This window comes from Plodia interpunctella, chromosome 1 (assembly GCF_027563975.2).
Source record: "Plodia interpunctella isolate USDA-ARS_2022_Savannah chromosome 1, ilPloInte3.2, whole genome shotgun sequence".
In the NCBI taxonomy this organism is placed as follows: domain Eukaryota; kingdom Metazoa; phylum Arthropoda; class Insecta; order Lepidoptera; family Pyralidae; genus Plodia; species Plodia interpunctella.
Window position 1 is genome coordinate 538,471 of NC_071294.1, and position 24,042 is coordinate 562,512.

Here is a 24,042-nt window from a genome sequence, read left to right on the forward strand (position 1 = left end):
AGTTTTTCTTAAATAAATACCTCTTGTTTAACCGTTTCACCTTCTGAACCATATTTGAACATGAATATAAATCTTACTTTAGTCTCAGCAGGGAGGTGAACCTCTAGGGTTCTCGTGGGACTCATACGAGACACCTATTACACTTCAGTTGCCTATACTAAATTTCAATAAAAGCGAAACGTAGTTACTTGCGGCCAAACCCCAGAAAAACTTACAAATTAAAAAAAAATTACAAAAGATATTTTCAATCCTCATTGGGCTAGAAGCAAATTTAATCAACGTGATATTTGCGAAAGAATAAATATCAATGATTGAAATCTGATAACACTGGTCGAAATTTGGAATGAAATCAATCAGCTTGGAGCAATAAACACCTTTTTTGTAAAACTCTGTCACGTCACAACTCGGACCCTCTTTAATTTGGCCGATGTTTATTTATTCGTACAAACAGCCGACAGGGCAGTTCGTTTACACATTCCACCCTTTATATACTTTTTATTACGTACCCTCAGCGGATTGCGAGTTTCCCCCTCATCTTTAGCGCTGGCACTCATGAAAAGACCTGTTGCGACTTGCGAAGGAGCGTGTAGCAAATTTTTTATAGTCTCTTTGACTTCCGCGTTTATTGTCTTACTATAAACGTCATACATATCTTCGTTGATGTCTACGACATGATATATGAGTGTTTCATTGTCTTTTGCTTGTACTGCTACTTTCATCTCTATGTCATTTGTTATAAGGTCAGCAACAACTCTTTGGAGAAAACGTATCAAATAATGTTCCATCACAAAATGAATTTCTTTGGAAATTTTCATTGATATCACCTATCTTTTACGTTAAAGAGGGCTGTCTTTCTGTGAGTGGCGGTTTGGAAATTGTTATTGAGCCCATAATGAGTATTCCGATGTCTATTCGAGCGGATACTCTTCGGGTCTCTGATGTTTTTCCCGTTCCGTTTTACCCATTTTCTCTGCTCTGAAATATTTTGACGATCACGGTTATAATAAGGGGTTTGGAATTTTGAAAACTAAAGGAAATATTTACTTCCTTGTTCATTCGTAAGATTTAACGTAACATCTAAATTTATTACTGCAAAATTCGTTTTATGAAACTCTCACCGTATTTGTAATAGTTCTGTAGGTATATATTAAACTTTGAAATTTAAACCTAAAAATTAGTGTAAAAATACTAAACTTAATGCTAAAAACATTCCTTCTTATTTAAAATATTTAATGCAAATATACAACACTTTTTAGGTGTAGTGGACATCTAAAAAGTGCTGCAGAAATTAAAAAAAACTAATCTTTTTGAGAGAGTAACAAATCGAAGATAATATCTTCTTTCTTCTCATAAGATTTCTTATTAAAGTTAATGGAACAACGAAGAAAAGAAAATATCTATTCAAATTTCGCTGTTATAAACCGGCGACGTAATAAAAGCAGGCACGATGCAGCCACGAGCTCTACTGTAGCAAACCCCCACGGTATAGGTATTCAAGTATTTACAAAAGCAGCTGGAACACAAAGACCTCAGTTAAATTGTCTGCATACGTGTCTCGAGCTCCTACAACCTTTGTAGCATGGGCGTCTTTTGAAGTTACAGCATCAATTAAATTTCACGCTTGGCTGGATGGAAAAAATTACATTCGAAAGGGATTTTCCAAGTTTGCACCCAGTTTGCTGAAGGGGATTAGAGAGAATAAAATGGCTGCTTCATTCGTTGGTTTATGATTTCGAAAGTGAATCAGTGTTTTAATAGGATTACTTTTAAATGCAGCAGAAAGAGAAAGAAATATGATAACAATAACAATTTAAATTTAACACAAGCTTTTATTGATTTCGTCTGGAAATCTTGAAGAACTGAAGCGACGTGGATTATTCCAACTCTGTAGGACAAGCGAAAGTTGGTAAAATTTAACTTGCCAAATTTGATTACAGACGGGACAAGTAAATCGAAATATAGCTAGACAACTAAAATAATGTATAAAACTATGTTAGCGCTTTTGAAATCAAGAATTGTAACAACAAAAGTAACATTGGTTTTGGTGATATTTATCGGGACTAAAATGGCATCATTAGAGGACCCGATACCCAATAGTATCGTAATATTTTTATATTCGTCGTTAAACTTGAAGATTACGATTATTCCACCGCTAGGATCGAAGGTGGGTACAGTAATGCTGCCAGTCTACGGGGCTTTCGATAAATTATGCTTCTATCTAGCTAGGTTTTGTGTCTTTCTGTCAATTTCAAATATTACAAAGTGCGATAGTGATAAAACATACTTTCGCTTAAAGTAAGCTATTTTTATGAATGACGGGGTATGATGGCATTCCATAGCATACCCTAAAAGTTGTCATATAATATTCAACTACTTTATGTGGCTTCAAATATAGATTTCAGTAATCGCGTACATAGTATAGCAAGTGTTATAGAAAAGTAAATCTTCAAAATTCCAAACGGAGAAGTTAGAAAATTAATTAAATATTAAAAGCGTTGAATTCCTTAGCCTGGGGCGGGCTGATATACCATCTAATATCTTTCGACGAAGTTGCTGTGTTTAATAAATATTCCTTAGTGGTTTGATTGGAAACTAGCAGACCGTCCCTGTTTCGCTCGGGTAAAACCACGATAAATGTACACTTAAACCTTCCTCAAGAATCACGCTATTTATTAAAAAACCCGCATCAAAATCAGTTGCATAGTTTTAAAGCATTCATATAGGGACAGACAGGGGAAAGCGATTTTATTTTATACTATGTAGTGATGTTCCGTCCATAGTGGAGTTTTGGTGGTGTGGATCTTTTCTGTGTACCGACTCGAAGATATTGCGAATGATATTGCATTGTCTTTACACTTAATTAAACATTAAAGAATTACGACTTTATATAAGAAAAAATAAATCAAAACGACGAATGTACGAAGCTTGCAACTCATACGCAAAACTTGACAAGAAACCTACTAAATATAGTTTCCACGACGGAAGTGGTGATTCATAATAATGATAGTTTATAAGGGTGTGGATGTGCTGTTTCGGACCGATAATGATGTGGGGAGCGAAGTTGGGCCATTAGGACATTGTTGGGTTGCCGACCTCCGTTGGTTTAGTCCAGTTGTCGTTTTCTGTGCATTTCTACAGATTGTATTGTAAGTCCTGCAGGCCTACCTTCAACTTTTGCGAAACGCTTCAAATGCAACGCAGTTCTGTTCTAAAGTGAATCGCGTTCATGCTAAAACGGCGTCGATGGTACGAATTTGCGATGCAGAACAGTTCGTTCGCAAAGTGGATCGCGTTAAGAGATGACGTTAACCAGAATGGAAAATATTGTCTTTACACAATTATTAGTTCATACTTTTGTACTTATTTAGTTTTTATTTATTTTGCATGTCCTAGAAATCACTAATTTATATACAGTGAAAACCTTGTATATCTATACTATTATTTTAAAGAGGTAAGCGTTTGTAAGTTTGTATGTTTGAGGCGGGTAATCTCCGAAACTATCGAACTGATTTCAAAAATTCTTTCACCATTAGAAAGCTACTACATTATCCAAGATTGCTATAGGATATATTTTATCTAAAAATTCCCGTGGGAGCGAAGCCCCGGGCAACATCGACCAGCACAAACTTAACAAAATTATATATATTCACGAATCAATTTTGAATAAGAGAGCAGACAGACTCCGTGATTATTATGATTAACACACATGAAACGACGACGTTGCAAAAACGACGTAAAATCGTATTTTCATTTACCACATTGCTAGCTCAAAAATTTGTTCGTTGCCAAAATTTCCCCCCACAAATTTTTGAACATAAAGCTAATTTGGAAATTCCCGGACTTGGCACAAGGCTCCATGTTGAAGCACTCGCACACGTTGAATTATGCAGCAAATTCAACGACACACGTGCGCCACAGCCAGGGTTGCCATCTCCTAAAATAAAAACGCCTGAGTGTGCGTTATGATAGGCCTGATATTTTGCCCTAACTAAACACTGGATTTGTTGCGAGCGGAGTCAAAAATGTCTTACCATTCTTGCTCGATTTCGATTCAAATCGTATGAACTTTATTTAAAGTTCATTTTCTGACCGAAGGTGAATTTCTGGGATATACCTGCGTACGCTACATGAACTTTAGCTAAAGGCAGACATACAAGACATAAATGTGTTTCTGAATGTAATCCAAAAATCCTAATAATGTCCGGCTAAACCTCGAGAGATGGCATCCTTATCCACGGCATACGCTTAACATTTTAAACAATGCGTGTATACCTTTGTAAATAAGAATGGCAAGATCAAAGGACGACGGTTTGCTAGAAATCTTCAAAAATATTTTGACTTGCCTCGAGGCGATGATCTTTGACATTTCGTTTAACCCTTGTCATCTCCATACTTCCCCTTATTTTATACATATTTTATATTTCTTTGATACCGCCAAATCCTACTTTATCTTGGCATAGCAACAATTTACGTGGCCTTTAGTAGTGCAACCTTTTGTGGACACAAAAGGTAAGGTGCCTATTTAATAGGGTTAGATTTTATATAATATTATATGTTGTTTCCGACTGTTTCCATATCAAAAGTCAAATTTAAGATAAATTGGCTAAATACAATATACTAGATGTTGCCCGGAGCTTCGCGCCCGCGGGAATTTTGAGATAAAATATACCCTATAGCAATCTTGGATAATGTACCTTTCTAATGGTGAAATAATTTTTGAAATCGTTTCGATAGTTTCGGAGATTACCCCTTCAAACATACAAACTCACAAACGCTTACCTCTTTATAATAATAGTATAGATAACTTATACTAATAAAATATTTATCCAATATTCACAATCCAATAGTCTAGGTTTTCATGGTGTGAAATTTTGAGTTTTTACGACACCGGTCACTCATCGATATATTAGTTTTTGACGACCTCGGTGGCGCAGTGGTAAAGTGCTTGCCTCTGAACCGAGAGGTCCCGGGTTCGATCCCCGGTCGGATCATGATGGAAAATGATCTTTTCTGATTGGCCCGGGTCTTGGACGTGTATATGTATACCTATGTTATAAAATATAGTATCGTTGAGTTTAGTATCCCATAACACAAGTCTAGAACGTACTTTGGGGCTAGCTCACTCTGTGTGATTTCTCCTAATATATTTATTTAGTTCCTACATTTTGAAAAACCCTTGTTTGTAAAGTTATAAATGCACATGTATGTTCTTTTGCCTGAGAAAATTGAAATTTTGAAATGGGAAAAAATTGTTTGTGTAACAAACCTATAATAATGATAAATCCAAAGACGATGTCCTCCTAAATCATTTCTGATTTCTGTATTTTCGTTCAATTTAATTTTGTAGAATAACAAGTTCTGTTATTGTCAGTTGCTGTTCAAGTCAAATCATACCTGGATCCCGTTGAAAGCCGCCATTGGAACATTGTCTGCAAAATATTTTTATGCCGATGATTTCACAAACGCAGCGTCAGAATATTAATAGCTGAATTTTTTAAATTGAGATTGGATAATTTTTCATTCGCGTAGCTCAATCCGATTTCGACAAATATCACGATACCCTTAAAGTGAATACGTAGAATAAACTAGAATTAAACGTATTTCTATTTTCTTTTTCGTTGACTTTTTTTTTAATTTATTCAGAATGCTGTTTTGGAGTCGTATATATAATTGAGAACTGTCAAATGGTGACAAGTATCGTCGAAGTAAGATGATTATTAAGTAGTCGATAGCGAAAAATACAATACCTACTCTATTTCCGCAACAAGTCATGTCAGATGTCTTAAGGTGACTTGAATAAAATCTGATACCAGTGTTAGCAATACCACTCGATAAGAAAGAAAGAAGAAAACAACAAGTAATCTTTCCAGGCAAAAGCTGGCATTAAATTAGATTACAATTTTGTTTACTATATAATCTATCGACTGTATAAAATCCAGTTTATATGTAAGTTTAGTGGCCATCTTTGCAGAACACGGCTGCAAAGAGTTCAGATGCAAGCAGCGGGAGTTCTGCGTGAGCGCAGACCTCACCTGCGACGGCGTGGACCACTGCGCCGACGGCTCTGACGAGGACACAGCCGAGCTCTGCCCAGGTGGGACCGTCAGCATTGTCTGCATCATCTACATCAACATCACATATGTTATGAGATACTATTTTTTAAAAATCATTTATTCAGTAAATTTCCACTAATACATTAACATTACCATACCGCGAAAACCTCGCAGGGTATCTGGGTTCTAACTGCACGATACTTTTTTTAATAACTTATACAATACTAGCTAATAAGAGCCAACCAAGTCAATTTGAAAAAGGTCATTTTCCGTCTTAATCTGACACAAGCAGATTATTATAACTTTTGTTTCATAAAATGGTCTATCGGACTTAGAACTATCGTCAATTTTTAACTGTCTTCCAGTAATTTCGAAACTAAATTATCGTTTTAGACTATCAAAACTTTCTCGATTCCTTTTTTCCAACAAATGTTGACCTTCTGAGTGACACCTATAACGTCTTTTGTATAAACTATAATGTGCTTTGGTGCGTTGTTTACAGATAGTGGCGGAGCGGGTGCCGGCAGCGCGTGGCTGGTGCTGGGCGCCGGCGGCTCGCTGCTGGCCGTCACGGTGGCGGTCACTGCGGCGTGCTGCTACTGCCGGCGGCGCGCAGCAGCGCAACGCACACATTTACAATGTGAGTGTATCAGCCACAAGACGTGTGAGCTGCATATAGAAATCCCACATCCCATATTTCATCTCGATTTAGGCGAACTGTTTAATATTTATGAAACATCAAAAAACAAAGATCATTATCAGATCCATCTAATCAAAAATATCTATGGATCAAGAATCCATTGATCGCCCCGTTTAAAAAGAGGTTAATCAAGCAACTTGTGTACATGCTCTGTTTTGCCAATATCAAGGCTGAAATAATGTTGTAATGAATGATTTTCCAGTGCAACAAATGGCGAGCAGCAACGGTGCCGGCGGCAGCAAGCCGGCGGCGGGCGGCTCGCCGGGCAGCGCCACTCGGCTGCCGGGAAACTGGGCGCTCCCTGCGGGCCCGCGCGGGTACAGTGCGGCGCGCCCGGGCCGCCTCCGGGCGCGGGCGCAGCGCTGAGCGCCGCCCCGCACAAGGACGAGTGGTTCGTCTGAGGCGGCCCGACGGGCCCGCAGGGCGGGGGCGCCGTACCGGCCCCCAACGGGTTCCGAGCCCAGGGACCGAGGCTGAAATCCGACAGGTGTTTGTAGTTCACATATCTCTATCATATCAGTTTGTTTTGTCGCTGTCCGGGCTCGTTTAATTCAATCACCGAAACTAACTCTTATTGGCCAGTATCAGCGCGCTCATCGGTCGATTGATCGCGCCTACGGTTACTATTACAATTTCGCGCGTCGACCGATGAGCGTCGCATATTTCGTCTCTAAGAGTCTGATTCGTGGAGTAAATTAGTGAGTTCTGACGGCTCTGGTGCGGGCGGCCTGGTCCCCTGGAGCCCGCGGCGGGCCGGGCCCGTCGGTCGGGCCCGGCCCGCCCTCATCTATCCGAAGTATCTATGTATGTACTACCTGATTTAGCGAGGAATTTTTTTAGGTGAATTTTTACTCGTTTAGTGGAGGCGCGCCGCGTCGCACGCGTTTCGTGGGTGTCCAATTTTTGGTGTTACGATAAACGCAATGTAAATTTATCGATATGACATTAATAAACATTTTTGGCTTATTGTTCGTATGTTATTGAGTTGTTATTTTGAACTCACATCCTCCTCCTCGATCCTTACTTTCTTACGATCTTCTTTTCGGGTGTGTGTTATTGATAACACCGGTGTCAGATTTTTTTCAAAGGCATCTGACATGACTTTTACGACTACCTACCGACCTTTAGTGACAAGTAGTCACTTACACAATAGTGAACTTACACTCGCCAGTGTGCAGATTTCCTCCCGATGTTCTTTTATTCACCTAATTGATATTTACTTCGGTTCAATTGCTCCACTGAACTTTGACGCTTTACCTACGCACACTTTAACCTGCGCACAACAACGGAAAGTTCTCCATATGAGCGCGATTGTTAAAGTTAACGTCAATGTAAACTGGTGCAACTAACTGAGCCTCATTTAGGTAATCTACTTACCTAATTAAGGCTCAGTTGCACCAGTTTACTTTTTACAACATTTTAAATGATAAATATTTACATAAATATAATTTCACCTTCTTATGTGTAGTATTACAAACGGTATCGTTAAACACAAAAGCATATCCAACTCAAAATTACCACAAAATATTCACTTCCAAATATATCATAGTACGAAAGGGTCTTTGATTACAATACAGTTCGCTGAAGGGTCTACACATCATCAAAGGATTGACGGATTTCAGATAAACATATAATTGAAGGTACAAACCAATTTCCCTTCGACCTTTGACAAGGGACCCTCTCGGTTTAATTACGTGCAGAGTCGATGTTAACTGAAAGTTGTGTGTGACGGGTATATGTAAATACTTTTAGTTACTTTAGTTTTAGAATAATCACAGGTTAAATTTAGAACAGAATCTATCTCTCAACCTCATCGCGTGTCCCTGACCACAGATTAAATAATACCCCAGTACCCTGACTAAAAACATGAACCTCAGGGTGGGTTGCGCCGTCAACTTTGACGTTAACTTTAACATACGCAGAAAAACGTAAAGTACGCCATTTTGTCGAAACGTGAGCAGCGCGCCGGTTAAAATCAACGACAAATTTGACAGTGCAACTCACCCTTAACATTTTGAAGATTCGACTGTAATTTTACAACCTGCTGTCTACCTGAAGTCTCTCTTCGAGAATGTTAATGCAGCCAAGGCTATGTGTCTCTTAATCGCCTTGTACGACGTCCACGGAACGATATGGTAGTTCTATTATATGGCGGGATCACGTGCCACTAATTTTAAACAGGATATCCAATTCCTAACTAATATTATTTGAACCGACACATTAACTTTCATAGAATATTTAATAAAGTGCATACCTATTCGACTAGCTGTTTACCCGCGGCTTCTTCGCCTGCTTAAATGCCCTAGGGAACAGTTTTTTCTTCGTATTAAAATGGGATTTTTATATGGTGTTTTAATGCAAAGTTTACTTTATAAGCATTTAGCGCCACCTAAAATAGTATACAGGTTTTTCGCAAATACCACGGGAACAATAGTTTTTTCTGGGATGAAAGGTAAAATATATACGAAATTTCAAGAAGATTGGTTGAGTAAAATATCGCATGAAGAGTAACAAACAAATTTACTTTCGCATTTATAATATTAGTTGGGATTGGGTTGGAATACCCCCTTGAACTTGTGGTTCGTAATTAGGCCACGTATACCTAATTATGATCTGTGTTGGACAAGAAATTAGACATTCGCCGGCCGGCCTGAGCTGCCGGCAGAGCATCAACGGGGCCTCAGATTTCCCAGTGAGTGAGTCTTCATCCTCAGGCTATATAATATATTTGTCGCGATAATGTTTGCCTAACATTGGCGTATTCGGTACAAATTGCTGGTTTTTCATTGCGGTAAATAAAAGCTCATACAAACTGCGCAATGTGCGTTTCGGTATCTGACTTCGGCTATAGTGTGCAGCTAGCTATGGTATTGTTTTGCGATAATATTGTGGATAAGTCATGGATTTAATAAATAGTTCGTTGTACGGAGTACCTACTAATTCCATGGAATAAGTATATTCTAAATAAATTTATTATATTCTAAATTGAATAAAATAAAAACAATTTTGAAATGAAGAAAACTTCGGTCCACAATTACCTCCTACTTTTTGGAAGTTTTTCAAAAATATACTTGAACCTTGAACCTTCTTAAATTTTTTACGACGCCATCTAGTGCCGAGTAGCTAAACTAACAAGCAAGTTACACACGGTTTTCCGTTTAATGCTTTTAAGCGCACGTAGAGATTTGGAGCTTTTGCGAACGATCTACCCAATTGAAAATTAGTAAACCCTTTGAAAAAATTCAAGTCAAGAAAAGAATAAGTTTTTACCCAAACTTTTCTAATTTATCACCACAACATATTAATTTTATTAAAGCTGTACTGTTACTAAAAGCCGTATAGAAAATGAACATGGGCTTTTGTTTATTTTGTGGTTGTGGGCAAGTTCAGGCTAGTGACCGAAGCCGAACCGGCTTTTGAGCTTTCGTCCGTCAGTCGGTTTCTGAGCTTTACTTGTGAGGAACGTTGCGCGCGCTCGCAAGTCCCTAATAGGTATCGTAGTTTTGAACGCGATGTGTAAACTCAATTAGGATTTATGCGTTTGCGAAAAAAAACAATCCGAACGTGGCAGACAGTCTGTATGACGTTCTAATTTCAAATATAAAAAAAAGAGAATTGTCATTTTTCCGCGCGTTTTACCTACCTTAAATTCATATCGATATTTTCTTGTATTGTTTTTAAATATTGTATGGTTTTGGTGTTGTGTTGTAAAGTGATGGTGTAAAATGTGGTGGCGGTGGTGGGTGCTGGTGCTGCTGGCGACTTCTGCCGCGGGCAAGGGCAAGAAGCATCGCCATCAGAAACCTGGTAAGATCTGAAAATAATACCGGGAACCGTGCATTGTTTCTGTTAAATACCTACCTATTCATGAATATTTATAAATTTTCAGTACCTAAATTTCCTAATTTTTAATCCTAGGCTATTAGTAGGCACTTAGATTTGTTTTTTACTAGTTTGTTAGGTAGGTCACCTAAACATGAACGTTACCTACCTACCAAAACTTCGCAAGTTTCTCGCGAGGATCTTTTGTTGTAGGTAGGTACCAACTTTTTGCAGATATCCTCTATAATTGGTTTGGCCTTGAAGATTTAAATTATAGGAAATTACCAGTACTTACCAAGGTACCTACCTAGTTATCACCAGCATGCGGCACCTACGAAATTGCTCGAGCAGTGTAGGTACCTACGAACTAAAAAAGTATAATAAGTACCGAGCACCCTGCTAACCTATAAAACCTAAGTTGAATTGTTGAATAGGAAGATATCAATACCTAAGTACTTTGAAGCAGAAATAAAGACAATGGCCAAAGTGTTTAATAAATAGGTGTCCTATATTGTGCTAGATACCCACGTCAAAACTTAGTTTCACGGTAACCTTGTCTGATGACAAGGTTACCGTGAAACCAACCAGCACACCCTGATGGGTGCTGGTTGATTTACTTTGCAAGAAACTCATAAGACCCCATGTCATGATCAAACATTCAACCGAGGTAGAATTCATTACATGATAAAATCTAACTAGATACCTATCTACCTCCTTCATTTTTCTGGTTTTCATTTGATGATAGCTGATTGACGAGTTATTAATTTGTATCTTATCAAGAGCTATTCTCAAAGGAAGAAAATCTCGAGAAGAAAATTATAGTTGAAATCAAACAAGCAAGTAACCGCACGTTCAAAATCCGAGTTGGTCAGTTAGCAGCTCATAACCACAGAATAAGTTAGCCCACAACTGTGCTTGTTCCGCATTCCTACTCGTTCCCGGGAACAGGGAATATGGTAAGCATTGACGACTGGACGGGCTGGTCTTTTACGGTGATTGATGTCCTAGGTCCTCCTTCACGTAGGCTTCATTGAATCTTTATGTTACTATAGGTTCTTGAACAAAAATCAAAGTCAAAGCATTTTAGAAATTAGATCTTCTCTGGGTAGGTACCTACCTACTCCGCTCTCATTCTACTTTTTTTTTTGTGTTTAGGTTAATCTAAAAACGATATCATTAGATACTAAATTCCGCTGTGAACCACTGACTATCCAAACGGATAAAATCTTTGATCGTTTGCAATTTCGGAAGGACTTTTTTCTTCACATAAATCATCAATCACTTGGTGAGTAAATTTTTTATACCTACGTGCTATTTTGGCTATAAGCATTTCAATCTAAGATAAGCAATTAGAATCATGGTCGTTAGGCCATAACAGGGAAGTAGTGAGGTGTCGGGTGTGTGATCCGCATTCCTGCTCGTTCCCGGAACAGGGATATGGTAAACACTGACGAGTTGACGAGCTGGCCTTATGCGGTGACAGATCCTGTAGAATTTATTACATTTCTAAAGCGCACGTTTACAGCTCCTTCTATGTTGAGCTGAAATTGTCATAAAAGTTAAATCGGGTAAGACTAAATTTGAATGGTGAACAGAGACTGGGTTTATTTGGTCCATGTGTATAGGTATATTCCATAATGTGCGTGGATTACCGACTACTTGATGGCGAAATATTGTATATCCCTGATCCTCGATACTCGTTGATTAGTTGAAGATAATGCTGAAGGGCTCCGATCACCTTTTATCACGAACACTAACAAGCTTTCAGCAGAAACTGAGAAGCGAATTTTGTATGAAATCTATGTTATTTGAACGCAATATCAAATCGGGGTATACATTATAGTACAACTCTATTAGACGCAGCTGTTTCTGAATTCTAAGAACAATCATAATTTCAAACATGGCTTTGATAAAATCGTAATGCGTGGCAGATTGCGTGCATTCAAATTCATACCTATTAAATGTGTTTCAATGGTAGGTACTTAAACTATTCATTTGTGTGGTTAAAATGTCGTTGTCTACAGTCGACGAAAAGTCGAAAGTTCGAATACTCGTGTCTAGTGCTTTTATGGATTAAACTGTCCCTTATGTCCCTACAGAGTAGAAGATATTTTTAATTGACCACCACTTGCCTTAAGTCTGTATGAAAGCATATGTATGAAAGTCATGTGTATGAAAGCATATTTTGGAGCGCTCGTGAGTGTTGAGACAGTCTGCTTATTGGTTCTAAGAACCATCATGATCTGAAATACCTATTACTCCAAAAGTCGTAATCAGGCTGACTTCAAGGCAATATCATCAATATTTCGTGGACAAACTTTGATTTGAGTAAATGTCTTTTTTTAGTCCCATTATTGTGAACGAGACGTTTTGTAAAAGTCCAATTTGGGCTCGAAGTACCTACCTACCAAAGATAACTTGCGGACATCGATGTTATTTATTGATCAAGTTAAAAGCATAAATTGTTAAAAGGTATGCATTCTTCACTTTACTCCGCTGTCACCCTTTGACCTTAACTTTCGACGCATATTTATAAAGTCAATAGGTATGGATTAAAAAAAAATTTGGAATGTAAACGAAATATTTAAGTAGGTACTTAAGTACCTAATTCTAATTTCCATTTATAACACTAATGTTTATATGTACATTGATTTCCACCACCAGGTTAACAATATATCTATGCGCTTTTTAGTTTAAACTCTTAATGAAACAGGTACTATAAGAGATCTCAAGTGTACATAGAATCACGTATGAAAAAGAAGAGCTAACCCCAAATGAAATGTGATTAGGTTAGGCAGAGAGAGATAAAAATAAATAAATAAATATATTTGGACAAATCACACAGATTGAGATAGCAGTAAAGTAAGTTCGAGACTTGTGTTATGGGATACTAACTCAACGATACTATATTTTATAACAAATACATATATAGATAAACATCCAAGACACGGGCCAATCAAAAAAAAGATCATTTTCCATCATGATCCGACCGGGGATCGAACCCGGGACCTCTCGGTGCAGTGGCAAGAACTTTACCACTGCGCCACCGAGGTCGTCATATTATATAAATTCTTAGTGTTGGTTTTAGTTCACTATTACGTCAGAGTGATTGCGATTTTAAAATATTAATTAATTAATTTAGGCTTAATTAGCTGTTACTGTTCTTCAGATGGTCCTCCATTTATTCCACAAATATACCGGAGTACTTATACAAATTGTATAAAAATATCCCGCTGACTTAGTTTATTCGTCAATCATCAACAATCTCACTGCGATCGCGCACACCTCTAAACACCTCATCATTAACTGTCTAGTTTACCGCGCGGTTAAATTTAACCGAGGGGTGACTATGTTTACAAGACGGTTGCTGAAAACGATGAGCCAGCTTTACATGAGGGAGACAGAAATAATTCAGTATTCGAATCTATCTATTTCAAACCCTGTCTTTGGAAAGTGGAGACTGAAATCTAATGTCGTGTGATTTTTAATGACAATCATTGTTTTGGATTCATGACCTTGATTGGTTAGAACTGGATTGTAGATTCAATACATGGCTTTCATATAATTACTCAACTTTATAATGCTCGTGTGAGCATTGCCATAATAGACAATTTTGCGATTTATCAAATTTGTCACTATAGAAAAGAGTAAATGAAATGTTACTGATATCTAAAAAATACTTCTTATAGCAAACATTGGAATACTATAGGAAGCTTATGACTAGAGTAAATAAATAAAGACACGCGAGATGCGCTTGCGCCGATGCGACGACCGATCCTCATTATTTATAGAGCGGGAAGATAAAAACGTCGATAGTGGAAGTATGAACGATTGATTCCGTTATTAGTGTACTATATTGTTAACCGACCGAGCTAGTGAAATTTAAGTTTTGAGTAGGCTGATTTACATGGACTGGTGGATTGGTAGTCAAAATCAGTCTGGGAACATATGAAGATACAAAAAAAAAATCTCACTTTTTTTTACAAGTCTTATAGGTACTTAAACAATTTCGGCAAGTATTTTTTCAGGAAATTACTTTCGTGATGTGGTTATTAAATTGATTGTTGAGGTTTGATTTATTTTCAACAAAATTCAACAATAAGAACTGTGAGGATCGTTTACTTGTTAGGACTCATTAAAAGAAATGGAGTGTAGTAACGAATATGTACAATGAAATACTCTTGAATTCCTCGCAAACCACTCAAAAATTAATTGACCATTCGCGCTGGGTAAACACAGGTCCGACTTCAAAGCGTGAAAAGGGCGGTGGGCCCAAGGGCTGTGAAACAAAGGGTGGTTCCGCGAAACTCCTACCTGCGCAGGTTGAGGAGGTACTTTACCACCTGTGTTTTTATAGATAAATACTCTACTTCGAATTTAAGGAAGACTCTTCTACACAAACATTTTAAGTTAAAAAGCAATCCATATCAAATCGAAATTTAGTGCAAAATGAATAAATCACAAACAGTTAATTAAACGTTAATAAAGATTTTATCATAAAATATTTGTAATTTAGTTAATAATGAAGTGTATATATATATAAAAGGTTTATAAATTGACACCTATAAAATCTAATGTTTACATCATTCCTCACCTTTTGCAATTGCATCCTGTAGAATGCACATTACATATTATAGCATATTCGTAAATTTACATTTAAATTGTTAAATAAATAATTGGATAATAAACTTTATTCCCGACTTTCTTCCATTTCGACACCTAGACTAGGCATATAATATAATATTTATCTAAGCATGTGGCGACAATAATCACAAACATTGATTTTCTAGTGTTTTTGTAAATAAATTCATTTTTGTGTAGGCATACTAAACCCCAATACAGACAGAAATCACTTTATGAAAACAAGAACAATAGCCTTTAAATTTAAATTAAATTGCTAAATAGCTCTCCCAGTAGTATTCAAAATTGTGCTGGGTGGGAGATCAAATTGTACTGGGAGTTAATGGCGTCCTTGCTCCATCGACATCATCAGTCCTGGACAAAAAAAACAACTGAGAATTCATTCCATAATTCCCTTTGTGCAACTACTTACAGGTACTTGCGTAATAGCCAACTTAGCAGACAAATCCGGTTATGTTTATACACCTTGTTCAAAGCTGCTCTGTTTTAAATACCGTTAACGTGATCACAATCGTTTATGGCTGCGCGTACGCAGACCTGTAATGCACCTGACACAGTGTTGTCAACTTTTGATGCTTTAATTTATATGGCACGTGTTATTTTGCTCTTTATCCACCTTTGGGGATCTATAGGATTTTGCTGTCTGATTTTTTATGTTACCATGTGGTTGATGACCTAAACCTTTAAGGTTTTCAGGGAATGTATAAGGGCTTTTGTAAGTGTTATATTGATCTGTATATAGGATGCAAAAAATCATCCGTTGATCTATGGTCTGTGACATTCAACTATTCAACAGATGAATCGAAACCAATGTCTTTTCTATCGAATTGCTGGAATGTATCAAGCAATTCGCTTCGGCTGATTGAAAGATATTTTCTCTAGTTGTCGTAGGCGCAGTTACAGCAGTTTTAATAGTTAATGGGTGATTATTACCCGTTTTTACATGCAATTGGCCATTCTAATACGTACAAAACATATGTCTTTTATTACACGTTAGACCACCAGGCGGTGTATTGCTGTGAGGTATTCAGATGTGCGTGAGATGAATTTATTAGTTTATGGTTATGCATCGACAGTGGTAGCCATTGTAACTTATCTAAGTATTTTATTCTACATTTCAGTAACTATCACTCTGATGACAGTTGACCAACCAAGGACTTTTTGCGGTTTTTACCAATAGATAGTGTGGTTGCTGAGAAAGGTTTAGCTGTATAAATTGTTATGGTTATACACGAGCGAAGCCGGATCGTGTATAAGAACCACTTGGACCATCCGAACATATGAGAACATTAATTCAAAACTAAGACTAAGAATATGCTTCTCCCAACGATCTCATTAATGGAAATGTCACGGCGGTTAATGAAGTGAGACGTTACGGGCTAGACAGCCAGGAAACCCAAATCTGCTGCTAATATTAATATAGTTAGAATCGTGTCACCTAGTGCTGTATTAGGTGCGTAGAGTGAACTAAGTTGTATGCAGTCTCCGCCTAGTATTATAGCAAACCCAAAAAGTGCTGACTTGGTTGTTGTCAGGGTGGATAAGTGTACTCTATAGTCAAACAGTTTATTTATGCATAAAATGTATAAGACTGTGCAAAGCTGCGAAGAAATGGTAAGAAAGCATATTTTGAGTTCTGTTTCTTGGCTGGGGGTGTAACCGAGAGTGGTAGTACTCGAAACGCCTTGTGAACGTAGTCGAGACATCCGTCCAATCTTTGACCCACTTGCATCTTGCAGTTCCGGCAGGAACCAGAGTTTAAACTGAAGAAATACCCGTTGTCTCTTACTGGCGGTATCTATTAGGATTGTCTACTATTTTAAATGTAGCATAGGCCCTTTAGTTTTTTGATACTGGGAATAGAAGTTTGAACACTGCTAAACGAAGCCTTCTTTACTTTTGCTTTTGGAGATGATACGACTGCTTTATTTTATTTTGATATTTGTTCTATAATTGATTCCTTGATGGTATCGATATCCTTATCAAAGGGTATGTCAAGTTCCTAGAATAAATCTGCTAGAAACTTGCCACAAAACCTTTGTCTATCTTAGAGATTGAACATGTATACCCGTTTCAATTTGATTGTGAATCTCTAACAAATTTTTCATCACCTCTTAACTTTAAACACTTTTGTTTGCAGGTCATTAGACCTTTCAACCCGTTTGATAACAACGAAGTTGTGGCTTTGGATGTTCACTACAGTCATGCTCACTATTTTTACGTTTACTCAATGAAGCAGATGTAGGGAGAAAAACAAATATAGCACACCTACGAGTCTGGGGACAGCGAGAGGGAGGGATACGACACTAATATAGACCTGACATCAACCTAAACATCTAAAACCGATCGCACCACAAGGAAATACCTACTCTAAAAAGCTACACATAGAGTTTTATTTTTAACAACAAATGAATAGGTGATTCCGCCGTATGACTGAACCATGAGGTGTTGAGTCACCGGTCACTTACCCTCGCAAAGTTAAATAAGTTTTCAGATAAATCTTTATGAATATTGCGTTGAGGTGGTCAGTGACAGTCGCTCGACTACTTCAAGTGTTCTTTATTGTTTCAATACACCTCCGGACCACCGACGAATACTATGCTTTAGATACTAGATTTACATATATTTATACATATACATTTATCGTTACTTTGTGCACTGCAAATGAGTGAAAAAAATCAGGAATATGTAATTAACGATTCAGAAGTATCCTCGTTAGGAGCTTTGGTTTGTCATAATAATTCAGTTTTATTTAAATTGAAGTAATCTCTGTAGTAAGCCGATGTACATTAACGTAGTTCTAATTTAATAAGAAGGAAAGATTTATTATTTACGAATTTGATTTAACTGTAAACATTGTCTCTCTTAATTATATTTAGCTGTCGCCGCCGACCGATATGCGATATTAATGAGACTGTTTTGATATAATTTATAATACAGTTCTCATATATTTTTTTGCAATTGTTGATCAAAGGTCATCAATAACTTTACATTACAACGTTTATCAATTTCTCTAACCTTGGCGGTTATTGTTAGCAACATTCATGATTCAATATTTGTGACTTTATTGATCACTGTGTTATCAAACAAATGTCCTTTCATTGAAAATGCAAAAAGATTTAATATTCTTGCACCTTATCATCTAGTCGTGATCTGTATTATGCAACATCCATACGAATGGACAATGAATTCATTGCCTTCTTCTATTGAATTATCTGTTTCTTAAGAACTATACGCTTTCACTTATTTCAGTATTGGAGGGCAAGTAAATTTTTTTATATTGTTAAAGGTAATTAAAATCCCATTCTTTAAAACTCTTCCGTATTTCTAGAGCAGACAATTCGTCTCGTGCATTGTCCGTTCTAAAAATATCAGAATTTAAAACCAGGACACTGATTCACTGTCACCGAGTGGTCGCGTGGCTAAGATTAGACTGTCTTCGAGTTGTAGAATTGATGGGCCAATCGGCGTGTTTGCGTGTGTAACGCTTTTGATGTGGCATTACTAGTATTATTTAGGAGTTTATTAACATTTATTTTATTATTGTTTCTTACAATGTTTGCATGAGGTCAGACTGAATTTGTTGATCATTTATTAGATATACTTGATACACGATATACGTGGCAGGGTTTTATTTTGACATGCATTTTGTTACTCCTGTGACTATTTTGTTTTCGGTTTTCGATAGATTTTAAACACTAAAAACCGAAAGATAAAATGGTCCCGATATACCTATCAATGTTTAGAAATTAAATTAAGCAACAGCAACGCAAAAGGCAATCACAGAACATTCATTACATCAACGGTACATTCTTATAATATTTCTTTTAATTTGTACCTTTTGTCAGAGGCAATTATTTAGCCTGAACAAACGGCAGCCGAGCTCCAAATTTCCCGTCACCCTCTCGGAGAAATGCCGCGCATTCGAGGACTCCAGAACCGGTCTCCCAATTACTGTCCAGTCCACGCTAATTGGCTCCCAACCTGATCCCAGGAACTACAATGTAAAGCTATTTTTGTAGCTCTAAATGCGCGTTATGTACAATAGAAGGGAAATATCCCAGATTGAAAAACATGACTTTATATTTATAGTGTTGCTTTAAATTTATACTTGTCATAAAGATGGATTTTTTCACCTAGTGACTTGTTATTTAAAGACCTATATAGGTAGGTACTCAGTCGTCATAGTGAAAATGGGACATTATACATTACAAAGTCTAAACAAACTAATAATTTCAATCGCACGACTTTATTAAACTCCCATTTGAAATCATATTGTATTCAATTTTGCAGACTCTTTTGTAAGTCACTAAAGTCACACTTTTTAATGTATTTTCTTTGATATACCCAGAGTTATACATTCAAATACAAACAAGCAAGGCTTGAACCCTGAGCACCAATTTAACAAAAACGGTTTATCTCCGCGGAAATGCGCACGTGACCCAGTTGCCCAAAAGGGGCTTATTTCGTAATAGTTGGTTCCCACGAAGCTGGTCATCACTGCACAAACACTTCACTGCATACCAGAGCTTGTTGTCCTAACTCTGCCACAAGAGACACTCTGAAGAGATTCTATCTAATTCACTTCCTTTTTTTTCTAACATACACACCCATATAGTGTAGTCGAGGCAATCAAACAGATATGTAGGAGCGCCTCAAGACACTTTAATCGATCCACTAATTATTTAATTCATTAATTTTACAGACAATTAATAACGTCATTACTCTTACCCAAATCGATGCTAGATTTTAAATTAAGAAGCCCGCGGCACAATCATCACTTGTACACATTGGTAGTGATGATAAACCTACTACCACTATAATAAGTAGGTAGGTATACCTACCTACTATAGTAGTAGTGTCTTTTATAAATATGTAAATGTCTTTTAGTTGTTTAAAGCAAAAAAGTGCTAACATGAAAAAATTGCAACGTAGAAACCAAAAAACTATTTTCTGGACAAATATCGCTGCATCTCGTGACATACGCAATGGTCCAGGTGGAAACCAGCCACAGTTTGTTGGACAAATGCCGATATCGCTTGCGTCGTTTAATTTATTCATTGCGTGTGGTCATCCTGAACGGGATAATTTTTGAAAACGTAATTTATCTGTTCCTATTTAATATAGTGATATGATTTAAAAATCTGTCTATATTGTATTATACATACTAACTAGTAAACTTTAACCGCCTTATTAATAAACATTTAATTGTCTGATTAGGCTTGGAGTGGTATATCTTTGTTTTGTCCCTCTCTCTCTTTTCAGCATTTGACATTGAAAGAACGAGACAGTACAAATAATAACTATTCCAAGGCTAATCAGAGAATAACTTTTTTATTAATAAGGGGGTATGATAATTAGCATCAACATTTTCTAGAACGTGGACTATAGGTAAGTTTCATGGCGCATGGAAATTTGAACGAAGACGCATGAACGCACGAATATATGAAAGTACGCTATTTTCATTGTTATTGATATATTTTCCAAAAATAAACTTGATCATCCTCGATTTTGAATTTTTTTGGATTATTGTCATTATTCATATCATAATCTACCCAAATTAATCTTCAATTCATTTCTTCTTTTGTTGTTATTATGACCATCTCAAATACAATAAAAATGTTGACCATTCTTCAAGTCATTATGTCCAAGTTTATTCTCAAGCCTTTAAATCAGTTTTGTATGGTTTCTTTGAAATCGTAGCCATTCTAATGGTTCTTAATCCTTCCTAATCCACTTATAATGGCGTTAGCCTTTACAACGAAATTATGGCCGCAGATTGAATAGCTGTAGGTTTGTGAGATTTCTATTACATCCGTACAAAGTGCTGAGTATTATTTAGTATCGTGAAAGGGGTCTGAATGCGATGCTAATGTTATAACTACTCTGAATACTTCATTGCGAACGTATTAAAACATATTCCTAGGCTTATTGTCGCGCATGCGCAATGTTGGTAACGGCATCTTGCACAAATATTTATAGTGCCTAAATATTTCTTAATTATTCAAAATGTAAACTAGCTTTCTTGCTTACACAAGATGTAGAAAATATAAACGCAATATACAAGTTACTGGTATCTAACGCATAACCTCCCAAAGGCGCATAAGGTACATAGAGACTAACATCTTTTGTTCTACGCCTTTTGTCTAAATGTAATAAATAAATAAAAACCTTTTTTTAGTTTTAATGTCGTTTTTATAAAACGTTACCTCTATGTTCGATTCCGTTACATAACGCTACTGCATTGTCTCGTGTTGCTTGGCTATTACATAGAGTTAAGATGTAGAATTGCAATTTCTATATGAAAAAAACTTTTCGTGATTTGTAGAAATCACGAAAAGTTGTAGAATAAAAGTTGCTTGTTTTGATGTACCCAAGTAGTCTTTAGGAGGTTGTGCATTTGATAACAGTAACCCTGTATAGACGCAATTTAGATAATATGAAACCATATACAATTGAACTCATGAACTTACGCTTATTCCCAGTATCCATTTCCCATAATATGCCACGTAAAATATTATGTGATAGCCCTTAATGTGTTCCTTACATCATTCATCATACGCGTCTACAGCTTGTTATTTTATTAATATGTTTTTATGCTTTATCATGAACAGATCTAGCAAGACAACTCCATAATTTTTATGAAACGTGTCTCATTAAATATTCAGCAATAAAATTGAGTGTATCTTCCGAGATTTACATCCTGTAACCCAAACGGACCATTGTCTTTATTACACCAATTAACCAGTAAGTTGACGGGTTAACGACGCACAAAAAATGTATCCTCTTCATTAGATGTAATCAAGGAGCTTCGAAACAAATGGACACTACCACACATTAACAGAGAATATTATTGCAGGCCATGATGTTATTGGGATTGCTGAGACATTGAAGTAAGTGCATAAAACGCATAGTTTCAATGATTCTTGAGATATGAGCAATAGCTAAAACTGCGTTTTATCAAATCTTCCAATACATAGTTAGATAAGTTGCAAACAAAAATGATCCTTCATTCCTCTTGAAAAACTGTTTAAAGAAGCTCTTGAAGAACTGTTCAGCTCTCTATTGGCTTCCAAGCTCATAGCGCGGCTCATACAAGTCATATAGTGATTAATGTGAATGAAAGCCGGCTTTTTCTAACTTTATGGCTCCGGCGATGTCGTAAATTTTAATGGAAGACATTAGCCCGTGATTGCTGTTAATGCTCCTGGGTATTGTGCTACTATGGGAAGGTTTATCGGCAGTCGACCTCCTATTTGGTAATAATCTAAAAGGAAGGAAATCCTAGGAAACTGAAGTTTTATGGTAATTTCAGTTTTGCTTAGTTTTGCATGTGTTGTGAATATACCGTCACATAGTTTTGTTCTTGCGTTCTCTTTAACCAATTGTGTTCCTTGTAATCGTTTTAAGATTAATAAATGAGACACAAACCACGATTTTGAAATTGGGAAAATGTTTGCATCTGTTGGAGCTGATTTTATCTAGATTACAGAAAATAAAAACAATGCATTTTAGCTTGAATCTCATATACATAGATTAAAAGTTTATATAGGAATAACAATAGAATATTTATGTAAACTTAATTATATATTGATCGACAGTCAATTCGTTTTCCCATCGGTAAGATTTGACGTACTTAAACTTCTGAAGGGCCATTGCCATCAATATGCCTGTCTGTATGTCCCATTTGACCTCCCAAACACTTTAGAGATTGATTTTAACCACGAATAGTCTGTTATTCAGTCAGATTTCGTCACAGATCATAAAACGACTCGTAAACTCCACAAAGACGGTTTTGTAACTTAACTGAGCGGTTAAGTTTCAATAACTGTATCATCTGCATTCTTCTTTGATGTGTCAGAACAGGAATGGTCATTTCCTGAGAGACATTTCGCTAAGATTTTGTACTTTTTGTAAATTTTGTTGTCATAGCACATGTGTACACGTGCATCTGCTTAACCTGTCTACAATGAATGCGAAGCGTGAGCGCGCGGCAAAGTGAGACTCTATTCAACCCATCAACCAAAATAATTAGGCAATTGATTTAGACAGATTTCAAATCATGTTATAGCAATATACATTTAAATATTACTCATATGATATGTTTGTATCATATAAATTATTCGAAGAGCAGAGAAGCAAGATATTTACTCACTCGATAGCTAACCGGGAATTTGTTTTGATTTCCTTCTCGTTATGTTTATATTTTGAATATTTTTTTCATTCTAATCAAGATTTTTCTAAAAGGGTCAACGCTTTGGAACATAAATTATAATCTAATTGAGACTGTATTGCCGATTGTAATTCAATGGCCATGAAATTATCGCCTTGTCGAAACAGGGCTTCACGGAACAGGTTGACACAAAACACTTGTGTACAGAAATACACTCCGTGATTTCGCTTTTTACAATACTATTAATTTAGAACAGACGATGGATTTTAGTAAGCTCATCTCCATTGGCCCTTAGGCTATTGGGTCCTACAAAATTATTTATTTTTTCGTATATATCTCAATCTCTGTGTTTATTGCATTTGTTCGAAGCCCAATGTCGCGAACAAGTACACCGCGTAAGAAAAAACAACAAAATGCAAATATCACGCACTAGGCCACAAGTAGATTTGTCACAGCATACAATAATGATAATATCACTCTTATCTGAGATTTTTGACCTTGTCACATCAACGACCTGTCAGTCCAACGTCGGAGCTGAAGGTCCGCTGTCCTACACTTTCTTTTCGTCTTAGCACGCTATTACTGTTTGTTATACTGTGGTATTCCGCACGCATTGTCTTAACGACAACAAGTCAGCACTTGGGTTCGCCCTT

The 24,042-nt window shown here is 36.7% G+C and overlaps 2 protein-coding genes across 5 annotated transcripts in view; both read left to right on the forward strand.

Annotated features, from left to right (window-relative positions):
* The window catches only part of loaf (lost and found), a 91,595-nt gene extending 83,867 nt beyond the window's left edge, over nucleotides 1-7,728 (forward strand). Inside the window, exons 5-7 of one of the 2 annotated variants that reach the window (XM_053751430.1) lie at nucleotides 5,957-6,094; nucleotides 6,556-6,693; nucleotides 6,956-7,728. In XM_053751430.1, coding sequence (XP_053607405.1) covers nucleotides 5,957-6,094; nucleotides 6,556-6,693; nucleotides 6,956-7,119 — 440 coding nt within the window. In that variant the 3' untranslated portion in view covers nucleotides 7,120-7,728. The remainder of the gene's footprint in view (nucleotides 1-5,956; nucleotides 6,095-6,555; nucleotides 6,694-6,955) is intronic. The other variant, XM_053751439.1, reaches the window with a different exon arrangement.
* A 2,473-nt stretch (nucleotides 7,729-10,201) lies between these two features.
* Nucleotides 10,202-24,042, forward strand: part of wb (wing blister) — a 138,744-nt gene continuing 124,903 nt past the window's right edge. For all 3 annotated transcript variants that reach the window (XM_053750016.2, XM_053750026.2, XM_053750034.2), the window contains exon 1: nucleotides 10,202-10,560. In XM_053750016.2, the coding sequence (XP_053605991.1) occupies nucleotides 10,479-10,560 (82 nt within the window). In that variant the 5' untranslated portion in view covers nucleotides 10,202-10,478. The remainder of the gene's footprint in view (nucleotides 10,561-24,042) is intronic.